This window comes from Pyrus communis, chromosome 3 (assembly GCF_963583255.1).
Source record: "Pyrus communis chromosome 3, drPyrComm1.1, whole genome shotgun sequence".
Lineage (NCBI taxonomy): Eukaryota > Viridiplantae > Streptophyta > Magnoliopsida > Rosales > Rosaceae > Pyrus > Pyrus communis.
In genome coordinates this window covers 23,144,325-23,156,783 of record NC_084805.1, presented here as the reverse complement: position 1 = coordinate 23,156,783, position 12,459 = coordinate 23,144,325, and the positions used below count along the sequence as shown (strand labels likewise).

The 12,459-nt window shown below is 35.2% G+C and overlaps 1 protein-coding gene across 1 annotated transcript; it reads left to right on the top strand.

Moving 5' to 3' along the window:
- Positions 1-3,037: 3,037 nt before the first annotated feature.
- Positions 3,038-9,168, top strand: LOC137727727 (uncharacterized). The gene is made up of 22 exons (XM_068466545.1): positions 3,038-3,267; positions 3,439-3,609; positions 4,010-4,089; positions 4,562-4,648; positions 4,831-4,881; positions 4,980-5,097; positions 5,202-5,258; positions 5,349-5,413; positions 5,548-5,631; positions 5,711-5,761; positions 5,874-5,936; positions 6,024-6,070; positions 6,185-6,254; positions 6,347-6,409; positions 6,548-6,637; positions 6,782-6,820; positions 6,899-7,126; positions 7,207-7,292; positions 7,518-7,566; positions 7,648-7,728; positions 7,826-7,919; positions 8,599-9,168. Exons 2-22 carry the CDS (start codon positions 3,492-3,494, stop codon positions 8,907-8,909), a joined length of 1,932 nt encoding a protein of 643 aa, XP_068322646.1. The 5' UTR covers positions 3,038-3,267; positions 3,439-3,491; the 3' UTR covers positions 8,910-9,168.
- Positions 9,169-12,459: the final 3,291 nt, after the last annotated feature.

Here is a 12,459-nt window from a genome sequence, read left to right as displayed (position 1 = left end):
ATTTTAAGAGTTATGTGCAATATTAAATTAGAAGCCCTTAAAAAGTCTTGAGATTTCGTGCATAAGGCAAGAATCGATCCCATAGCTCATGCAACAATCAGGAAGCACTATACCATTTGCGTCGGGCGCTAAATATGTGAAGAATGACATGTATTAATATAGTATATTAATAGAGTAAAACTATTCTTATCACAATTTTATACCACATTTCTTTACCATTTTAGGTGGCAGATGAGTTGGACAACTTACATAATTTAATTTCAATCTTTTTATTAATTAAAACACTTAAATAATCTTAGGTGGAAGAAGAATATTTCTCGTATACTACAATCATCATTTAAAAAGATTGAAATTAAATGATGTAGCTTGTCCAACTCATTTGCCACCTAATATGATAAATAAATATGGTATAAAATTATGGTAAGAATAACATTACTCATATTAATATACATGTGGAGAAAAAAAAAAATTAAAAACCCTGTGCGGTGGCACTGCGTACACACCTTCATAGTTGGCCCAATTATCTTACATACTCCAAAAAAAAAATTACTTTAACTGTATACAACATTTCGCACTATATGAAAGTACCTAACTTGATCTGAATATAATCCCATGTTCCCTTACATGAGTTGTATATATAATAGAGCCTCATTTCATGTTAAAGAGTATATTAAAATAATAAAAAAAGGGAAGTGTTATTGGCACTCCAAAAATCTCATTCTACACTTCTTACAAGTGTATTTTTCTTTCCTAATATGGAAAGTTTGGAGTGTAAAATGAGATTTTTGGAGTGCTGATAACAATTCCCTAAAAAAATTATCAATAATTCTAAAGTATTTTACTTTGAGGTTGGCCTCTCCACTTGATAACTTCTGAATAAACTAAGGGAAATTTTATTTAAATTCACATAACCTTTCTCTATACTCAACTTAAATTTTAAATGTAAATTGTCTTTTTTACTCTATTACATAATTACCATAAAGTACAAGATAAAGTTAACAATAAAACTAAAATTTATGAATAAACTCACACCCTATAATTAAACTCTACCATCACTCATTGTTTATTCTACATTCATTCCGGCAAAACCCCTAATAGCTCTTATAATAAAAACAAAGCTTTAAGAAAAAGATCAAATCAGGAAATCTTTCTACATCACTGGTCTCTGTTGGGTTGGATTTTCAAAATCCATTTGGAAATTTGAAACTTTAGGAAAAAGATCAAATAAAAATTCATTGAAGCAATTGATAGAAAAATTAAAAAAAGAAGAAATCTCTATTTTTAAAGAGCAAAAAATTCAAAGAAATTTTAAACCCATAGAACCGTAGATCCTCCAACTCTTAAAATGACATTATGTTGTAAGAATTCAAAATTTTCAAGGAGGACCTTTTGAGGTTTTGTTGTGGGTTTGATTTCTGAAATAATTTGGGGTTGCCTTGCCTGTAGATGCAGATATTGGGCATGAGGCAGTGCTACATTGATAGGTTTTGCAAAATTGAAGGCAGAGATTTTGGCGATTGCATTGTAGATAAATGGGTGTATAGCTAAATTTACAAATTGAATTGAGTTTGTGAGGATAGTTTAGGTAATAAATTTAGGTTTAAAGAGATACTGGTATCTTAATTAAAAGTAATATGGATGTAAAAAGTAAGTTGGGTGTAGAAAGATGTTGTATGGGTTCAAATAAAATTTCCCATAAACTAACAGTAGCTCCAAGTTCCTAACACGACAAAAAAAAAAAAAAATTTGCTGGCCATCTCCATCTTCGCCGGAACCCCTTCTGTCTTGTTCAACTGTTATTATATAGTATCATCATATTTGATTTTGACAACAGAAATAAGTTCAGGCCTCTTCCAAGAAAATACAAGAAGGCAAATTACCAAAGACAAACGAAAAAGGAAAACCTAATACAATATTACAGATGATAACATTATCTATATATATATATATATATATTAATATCTCTATGTGTCTAGAAAATAAATACATAACCAATCCAAGTTACAAGGATAATTTAATTTTACTGGTAGTAAAACAATATTGTCCTCTTGTAACTAAGATTACGTCTTCCCTTTTACGGTATTAGTTATATGTTAATGTTATTGTACTATACACAGAATAGACCTTCGATATGGATGAAGTGGAGAATTAGTTAGGTTTAATATGTAAGAACATCGGATATAGTTGGGAGGTTTTGGTTTTTTTATTTAGGGGAGAGAATTAGTTAGGTTTAGTTTGTAATTAAGAACATCGGATATAGTTAGGTTTTTGTTTTTTTGTTTTTATTTGGGGGAGATGGAAAAGATGCATATGTTACGATTATAGAGAGTTTAATCACAAATTCTTGTTAAAGTTTAATTTGTAATTATGTTGTTTTATATCTTTTAGAAGAAGTAAACAAAAAGTACTCGCAGTGGGTGTGCGTTTATACATACGTACATGTAACTGTATATATACATAACTAAATTTGAAGGTGGATGGGACGGGAGAACTCTTATTTGGTCATGTAAATATGCATATATTTGGTAACAATCTGAGGAGGTTGCAAGATGGAAGGTTGAGATTGACACATACAAATGGAAAGAAGTGGTTATAAAAAGAGGATATGTTTATTAATTATAGTTATTAGTAGTGGTTAGTGCCTTCAATTTGTCCTAGTTGGCAGAAAAGAGTAAACATTTTGTTGGCCGGAGAAAAGTGCATACACTGAAGGGAAAAAGAATCAAGAATATTTATCCACAACCGACCAGTTTTCTAATTTATTTTAATTTCTTATAAATTACAATTAATTGGATGAAAATAAGGAGATAACTGGTCGTGGTTTTATTTATAGTTCATTTGCAAGTTACTGGTGGGATGGGGAATACCTTGGGTGCTCAGTTGCAGTAGCTGTGACGTGATAAATAAAAATTGATAAAATGGAAGAGCATAAATAATTAGTCCTTTTTTAGAGGGGAAAAAGAACATGGTTTTCTTTTTTTTTATTTTATGATGGGTTGCCACTTTGTCTATAAAAGGCAGCCATATGCCTAACCAATTCCCCATTGAATTAACTACCACATTATTCTCTTCTCCCTTTTTTTCCCTGTCTGTTGCTGTTAACAAGCTGGTGACTGGTCTTTTCTTGCTTTGGATTTTGTATGATACAACACATCCTCTTTGAACTTCTTTGTTGGATTTAAGGAGAGAGAAATCAGATAACGTTTGAAAGTTACCAAGAAATAACTGGAGAATTTAAAGTAAAGATTTAGCAAGCACTACTGGCTGGTGGGTTTCTGTTACAGAGTTGAAAGTTCATAGCAAAGAAAACAAATAAATAAATCCAACTTTTTCTTTCGTCTTCTTCTTCTTCTTCTTCTTCTTCATTTGGTTTACAGGATCAATGGTGGAGATTAAAATGCTAATTGGGGGTGATGGGATTTGTTTGTTTTTGTGTAGGAATAATTACACAGAAAAAGTTGGTGTTTTGAAAGAACAAGGGGAGAAGAAGCATGAAGTATATTTTGGTGACAGGAGGAGTAGTAAGTGGACTTGGGAAAGGAGTAACTGCTAGCAGTATTGGCCTTCTTCTCAAAGCTTGCGGACTTCGAGTCACTTCCATTAAAATTGGTCTCTTTTTTCTCTTCTTCTTCTTCTTCTTTTGTTGTTCTTCTTTTTGTTCTTGTTATTTTTGTTTCATTTTATTTATTAATCTTATGTTGCTAATCCCTGCTGTTTTAACCTTTTGAGGCAACCCATTATGCCCTTTTTGTTGGAAAGCTCACCCACTTTTTTCTTTCTTCTTTTTTTTTTTTAAGGGAAAAAAGATGTATCAGATTTAGCTTTTTCTGCTAATTAAACATTCTTCTTTTTTAATGGGAGTATGAAAAATTTTAGTTTAATTTCAGTGATAAAAACTGAATGCCTGCAGCAATTCTCTAATCAATTTTCATATGGATTTGTTTGTCTTTTGTGGGAATTTATTTCTCCTTTTTCATTTCATGATTTCTCTGTTTCTTTTGTCATGCAGATCCTTACCTAAACACCGATGCCGGAACTATGTCCCCAGTTGAGCATGGTGAAGTGTTTGTGTTGGACGATGGTGGTGAGGTACATACGCTTACTCTCCTTCTCATTTCTCGATAATTTTGTTCTCCTTCCTTTTAGGGACAGTTTGTGAGAGGAACTGTGACTTGTAAGAAGCTTTGGATCTTCTGAAGAAAAGCTGATGAATCTATTTTTGGATATCAAAAGGCAGAAAACTTGTTTTTAACTAAGGGATATTGTAAATTACTCTAATTTACTGGGAGGGGATTAATTCAAACTTCAGTACAAAAGGGTAGGCACACTATCTTATCCAACCGACCTAACATACGTCTGCATAAGGTGGAAACTTTATTATTGAGAAATATTTGTTGTTTATCAATCTAATTATTATAAACTCACATCTGTGCTATCTGTGACACTCAAAACTAATAAAGTTATAAATATGAAATTTGGACTCGAGTGTCAAAATCTGGAACAAATGTGAGCGATTCACAGACTTTCTATTTGCTAATTTGTTTTTTTTTCAATGTCACAGGTGGACTTGGACCTTGGAAACTATGAACGATTTCTAGATATCAAGCTGACCCGTGATAATAATATTACTACTGGAAAGATTTACCAGGCAAGTCAATATAAAAACATATATATATATGTATGTATGTATGTATGTATGTATGTATATTTGTGTGCGTGTGTGTGTATTTTATATTTATATAATACCTATTAGTCCATATTCCAAAAAATCTCTGCATAATCTTGATGACCAAGTAGCAAAGAGTTGATTTTTCTTTTCTTGTGTCACAGGATGTTATTGACAGAGAGAGAAGGGGAGATTATCTGGGAAAAACTGTCCAGGTTTTTGTCTACGTACCTCTGACTTCTGACTCCCTTGTACTATATTTATTTAGCCCCTCTTTTTTTTAATAATTGTTTCTTCCTTCGTTTTTCTGCAGGTTGTCCCTCACATCACAGATGCAATCCAAGAGTGGATCGAGCGTGTAGCGAAAATTCCGGTGGATGGACAGTCAGGTGCAGCTGATGTTTGTGTCATCGAATTGGGTGGAACTATAGGTATACATACATTTTATATATATATATATATATATTCACAACAGGGTTCTTGATGTCTTGCAGCATAAGCTGTTTCAAGTAACTGAAAAATTTCATGGTTGTAGGTGATATTGAATCCATGCCCTTCATTGAGGCACTAGGACAGTTCTCATACCGCGTCGGTAAGCAAATTGTATAGCAAACTTCATATGGCACAATTATGTAACATTCTTTCTGAAAACTTGGTTGATTTTTTCTTTTTTTCATTTCAGGTAGTGACAACTTTTGCTTGATTCATGTGAGCCTTGTGCCTGTTTTGAATGTTGTTGGTGAGCAGGTAAAGCTTCTTTTATAACTCTGTGTTCACAAGTTTTTTCGTATAGAAATATGATCTAACCTCTGTTAAATTTCTCTGTCATGAGAAAAAAAACTACTTTAATTGCTCTAATTGATGTATCAAATCATGTTCAGAAAACAAAACCAACACAACACAGTGTTCGTGGACTGAGATGTCTGGGTTTGATACCGCATATCATAGCTTGTCGCAGTACAACGGTCTGTCTATATCACTCACTCTCTATCAAACATACAGACTTTTTTCTTTGTCATGTTGGCCTAAGGTTCTGAATTACAGGCCCTAGAAGAGAACGTGAAGACGAAAATCAGTCAATTTTGCCATGTACAGGTAAATGTTAGAAAAACTTTAGTTCAAGCATTTTACTAGAAATTTTATCTTTCTTGGAAAGATGCTGCAAGATGCTTACTTTACTGAAGATGCAATACCAAATATTTTGTAGAAAGAGAACGTCATCACTCTCTACGACGTTCCCAACATCTGGCATATTCCATTACTTTTAAGAGTAAGTTGTTATCAACAAATTCTGAAATGTATCAACTTTCTTAAATCATTTTGAATCTCTAATTGTCACATGCTTCTTCTCAAATAGGATCAGAAAGCTCATGAAGCAATCTTCAAAGTGCTCAACCTTCAAGGGTTTGTCCCATGAACTCTTCTCTATTTTTTCTTTTGCCATGTAATTTTGGGATGTAATCCTATGGATCAGTTGCTGCCGCGTTTAGTTTTGTAACATTCATCCATAATTTGCAGATTAACGAAGGAACCTGAATTGGAAGAGTGGACTTCTAGGGCTGAAACTTGTGACAAGTTGCATGACCCGGTAGGTTACAAATCCAAAGCAATTCCTAATGTCATACTTTTAGTTTTGTCTGTTGGTGGAAACTTGAAATTCCAATGTCATTTGTGTAACAGGTTCGAATTGCCATGGTCGGAAAGTATACAAGCCTTACAGATGCCTACCTTTCAGTACAAAAGGTGCACCTAGCTACCACTTAATTCTGTTAGCAAGTGTTAATTGTATTGTTTTCATTCTGACACTCTAATTTTGAAATAATATGGATGGTTTGCAAATTGGTGATGGTGCTGGATATAAATCTGTACTACTTTCTGCAGGCTCTTGTGCACGCTTCTGTTGCTCGTGGCAAAAAACTTTTCGTGGATTGGGTGTCGGCTGAAGACCTTGAAGAAGCAACTGCAAAAGAGGTTATTATATCTTATATTCATTCGTAAAATTTATTTATATCTTATATTCATTCATAAAATTTATTTATTTCTTATATTCATTCGTAAAATTTATGTACATCTTACCTTAGATAAAAACTTGACAAAAAAATGTGCATATTGCAGAACCCTGATGCCTATAAAGCTGCATGGAAGTTATTGAAGGTTTTAACTGATGTTTAATAGCCTTCTTAAGTTGTAGTTGCTTTCTTTGTTACCCCTCTGACTGGTCTATATCTTCAGGGTGCAGATGGTATGCTTGTTCCCGGAGGGTTCGGTGACAGAGGAGTGGAAGGGAAAATTCTTGCTGCAAAATACGCCCGGGAAAAGAGAATTCCATTCCTTGGCATTTGTCTAGGAATGCAGATTGCTGTGATTGAGGTTGCGCGATCTGTTCTCTGTCTGAAAGATGCTCATAGCACAGAATTTGATCCTGACACTAAAAACCCCTGTGTTATATTCATGCCTGAGGTCTGTATTTCTTGAATTTGACAGCGAATGGAACTTTATCTTGTTTTTCCCATTATCTGATCTCCGTACCATGTAAGCAGGGCTCGAAAACACACATGGGAGGCACGATGCGTGTTGGATCCAGGAGAACCTATTTTCAGCCTACAGACTGCAAATCAGCTAAACTGTGAGTATTGAAGGAAATACACGCACTTGATTTTCACAGATCACATTTATTTGTATCTACAGATCACATTTATTTGTATCTTCACTCATATTTTTCCATAAGAATCAAACCTTCTGAGAAAATTTATTGATTTGCAAGGATCAATCAGTAACTTGATTTGATACACATACCAGCATGTGATGAGATGCCTATATTGGCTAATCTTTGCAATTTCCGTTTTGTTAGATATGGAAACAAACGCTTCATTGATGAGAGACATCGGCACAGATATGAGGTACATAACATCCCAATGCAAACAGTTGTGTATTCTATGACACTATTTTTGTCAGGACGACTAATTCTGTTGGATGTCCAGGTGAATCCTGAAATGGTAGCACGCCTTGAAAATTCCGGCCTCTCTTTTACTGGCAAGGATGAAACTGGCCAACGCATGGAGGTATAAACTTTCATTCTTTGTCTTTATAACTTTAGAATAAAATGGATTGGTATATTGTCGTAATTCTGAGGTAACATTTGGTATATCGACGTTACAGATTGTTGAGCTGCGTAATCATCCATATTTCATCGGTGTCCAGTTCCATCCTGAATTTAAATCAAGACCAGGAAAACCTTCTGCTCTGTTCTTAGGTACATCCTTCATTTATCCTTAAATTTGTACACTCAGCTTTGTGTTTCAGTTATACTACGTTACATAAACCTGAGACTTACACCGCGCGTACTACTAGTTTATAGTTGAAAGTTGTGATCATCGCTAACCTTCCAACCGTTGGATCCAATCTCTACACTTCAGATTCTAAAAATAGATAGAGATAAACGAAAACTGATTATTCATAGTAGTTCGTAACTTGGTACTTAGCTTGAAACAAAGAGTGCTACATATTGTTCCTCTAAAAATTAGGCCAAGCTTAACTAATTTGCAATATAGTTCAATTGTTCCTTTAAGAATCTATAGGTGGAGAGGCCCAAGATCATTTAAATCGCTATACGAGACTTTAGTTCCTCGATGTGGGATTCACACTCTCTACATGATAAGGTGAAAAATTCTGAAGTTGACCAGCCTGATCCAATTTACAGCTAAAAGTGTTGTCACATATTTGAGCTAGAAGATGGGCCTTTAGGTTGTGTACCTCATTGCCGCAGTTTGATCACTCAAATCTTACTTTAGCAGTTTGATCATTCGAATCTTACTTCATGCTGTTTTTGAGAACCCGAATTCAAAACTCTTCTCTACTCATGACCTGTGCATCAGATTGCAGAAGTAACACAAAAGCTTGTAAATAACCATCGAGTTTGTAATATCATGCAGGGCTTATAGCTGCAGCATGTGGGCAGTTGGACAATCTCTTTCCGGGCTCCGAAAGCAAAAGAAACGTCCCAAATGTAGCTGCCAATGACATGTTGTCCCAAAGGAATATTGTCCCAAATGGAGCAAGCAATGACATGTTGTCCCAAAGGACCATTGTTCCAAATGCAGCAAGCAATCATGTGTTCCCAGCAGCATGCGGGAGGAATGTCCCAAAAGGAGCAACAAAAGCATACCAAAACGGAGCTGTAACGAAGTTTGCCAATCGAGCACAAGACGGTGAATACAGCATTTTCAAAGGAATGCACTTGTGAAGGCAGTTGATGCCTCTATATATAATATAATTAGTAGGGATAATCTTTTGTTTGCGGTGTGGTTTAGGGGATGATTATTATTGCTAATTAACAGGGGACTTTAGGTGATATATAATATTATGATAGTGTTGGTTTGTACAGTCTTTTGGGACATGGTTAGATATATATAGCCATCCAAAGACAAACTTTAGAAAGAATGGAGGAGAGAGCTGCTGAATCCTGTGATGTTTTTTGGAAAACAGGCTTCAGCTTGTCAAAATCTATGTATGCAGGGGGTCGCCCCTTCCTCCCCCTCCCTCCCTCACCCACCCCTCTCCTCCCACCACCCACACACCCCACCCCCCACCCCCCACCCCCAATGCAGCTCCCTATGCTTTGTTTTTGTCTTGATTTTAATGCGGTAATAAATATATTTATATATATGATGAGCAGGGGGTCGCCCCTTTTCCTCCTCCCCCCAATGCAGCTCCCTATCCTTTGTTTTTGTCTTGATTTTAATGCGGTAATAAATATATATAGGCCAAATCGGATAAATGATCCCTTGGAAAATAGCCCTGTGCTAAAAAAACTCTGATTTAATTTAGTTCAAAAGTGATTTTTCCGTTAACTATCTGTTAATACATGGGTAAAATTGTACTTTGACGTGTGCCTTCTTCTTCCTCGTCAATGGAAGCTATGCCAAACACAAGATTTTATCATATATAGTCAAAACGTATCCCTCAATTTCAAAAATGTCCATTTTTATAAAAACTATCAATTATAACAGAAAATGTGCTTGAATAGACTTATATGCTCAAAACTTTAAAACCAAATTACACTACAACAAAAATACTTGAAGTTCCCATACTATTTGGTTGTCACCAAGAAAGACTAACTTGACTACCGGAAAGTAAGCTTCAACACCATGGAAATATCTTAAAATACTAACAGTAGCCACGCCTCTTCCATGGGTTCTAATTCCCCCAACTTGGTAGGGGTAATTTGACTAAAACCTTAGAATTCTAAAGAAACTCCCATAGGATTTTGATTGGAGCTCTTTGGCTTGTTTTACCGATGATTTCATTTAATTATTCTAACTGCTATATGAGTTATCATTTATGATAAATACACCTTGAATACAAAAACATTAAAACTTTTCATCAGCAAAAAGATTGCTGCTTTGATCAAAATTTATCATTACAAAGTGAAGGTACACAATCCAGATTCTCAATTTCTTCCAAGCTTGGAACAACCAATCTGTAAATAACCAAAATGACCAATCCCATATGAAATTGGTGGCCAAAACCAGGTCTGTTGCTGGCTAGGTTTTCTCTTAGTGGGTAAAGAACAAAACCCAACAATAATTTACAGTAAATCGCAAAACCCATATGAAATATAGAATCTTTAACAACAATTCACAGAAATTGGAACCTAATTTCATAGAAAATGAAAACCCATTTCTTAAATTTCGAAGGGAACAAAGAATCTAAACAAGAAAACCCCATCCGAAGCAGATTGAAGAAGAACCCGCATGGGGAACCCGCTGACTTGCTCAAAATGAGTGTGAAGTCGAAATAGGCTCACCTGAAGTTGTTCGACAGGGACAGGGCCATGCCGCATTTCTTCGAGTTCGTCTTGTTGTTGGGCAGTCTTCTGATTGCTCTGCTACTCCATTGCGCTGCTGATTGTAGCTCCGCGACGACGAAGACGACGATGTCTACTGACGCGAAGACGCAGAAGGAGAAACAGCAGAAACAATGGGGAAGAAGGTGGAGGGAATTGGTATTTTAAAAAGCGTTTTAGGGGCGCCAAAGCAACACAAAGCTTGTCGGGGAAGCTTTGAAGGTGCTCCTTGAATCTTGATTGACTCGAGCGAATCGCCGAGAAGCTTGATCGGAACCGGCTCGGCGGCGGGTTCAAGACTTATGAGAGCGATCAGGGAAACGGCCGGTATTCCAACGGTGACGAGTCGACGGATTCGAAGTGGGGTCAAAGGAAGGAAGCTGGGTTTGGGAAGGAATCGAATCGAGATGAACCTTCGAGGGCGGATGAGGTTGATGACTGGGGCGCCACGAAGAAATCGATGCCGGGAAATTCCTTTTGAGAGGAGGGAGCGAGGAGGAGGAGGAGGTTGTTTTTTGGGTGGGTCACATGTCAAATAGAATTTTACTATGTATTAAAAGATAGTTAATGAAAAAATTATTTTTAGATTAAATTTGCTAACGGAATACATTATATGAGTTTAGATCTGAGTTTTTTAACATATAAATTATCTTTCGAATATCTTATGACCACATAAATCATTTATCTGATTTGGCCATATATATGCTGTGCAGGGGTCGCCCCTTCTTCCCCTTCCCCCCCTTCCCCCTCCATGCAGCTCTCTATCCTTTGTTTGTGTCTTGATTTTAATGCAGTAATAAATATATTTATATATATGCATTGCACAGTTGGATGGTAATGAATCGGTTTAAGAACGGAAATGTTATATTCATCCTTATAACCACGAAAATTAACCATATTTATAACTGTAAATTAATTATCAGGTATTATTCATAACCATACCCACCAAATAACGGATTTCACATCGGTTAACGATTATATTCATCTTCGTTAGTACAAAAAATATATTCGCGCCAATTGACACATGATAATTTAGTAAATATTAATTTCATCATTAAATATTTGATGTATAAAATGATTTAATTAATGGATCTTGTGGAGCATGAAAATTAAAGCTAAACATTGATAGTGTTGGTTGATCTTTGATATTGCACATAAATACCATTAAATTCTCATAGATTTTGATTCATATCAAAACTATTGAACTTTGCCATAAAATGCAACTCACACAATACAATTTTTGTATTCTCAAGGTAATGGATTCGGTGAATAATGAATATATATACACACACACATATACATATACATATACATATATTATATAATACTTTAATACTATATACCATTATATTATATATTATTTGGTTCGAATTCGGGTACGGATATGGATTGGGGACCTCTATAATCATATCCAAAACCATAACCGAATAATATTCACAGTTTTTTCCCATACCCAAAATATACCCAAATTTTCATACCCAAATCCAATTCATTCAGACGGTTATCCGTGGTTGTCGGGTTTGACTAGAATTACTATCCTTATTGCATACATAAAATTTTTAAGTGTTTCCGTCACTTATGTTAGGTGATGTTCCCCACTTAACACCAATTTTTAGTTAATTAAAATGAAAGAAAAGAATATCTAAGTATCAAATTCCAACCAGTGGGAACACCACCTGACACAAATGTCAGGTAACTCTAAAAATTTCTCGAACTCCATAGGGTTAGATGTTCTGCCCAAGTTAGCACTCCCATTGCCTACTATTTTCTCTGGATCAGTGCGTTTTGTAATCAACCATGGCTTGCAACACCCTAAATCAGAAGATAATACCTTGGATTGTTTTGTACACGATGTTCGTCCTTTCATAGATGACGGATTTCATATTAATATTAAAGATAATATATCGATAACATGTTAGTACGTTATGTTATTAACATGTTATCAACA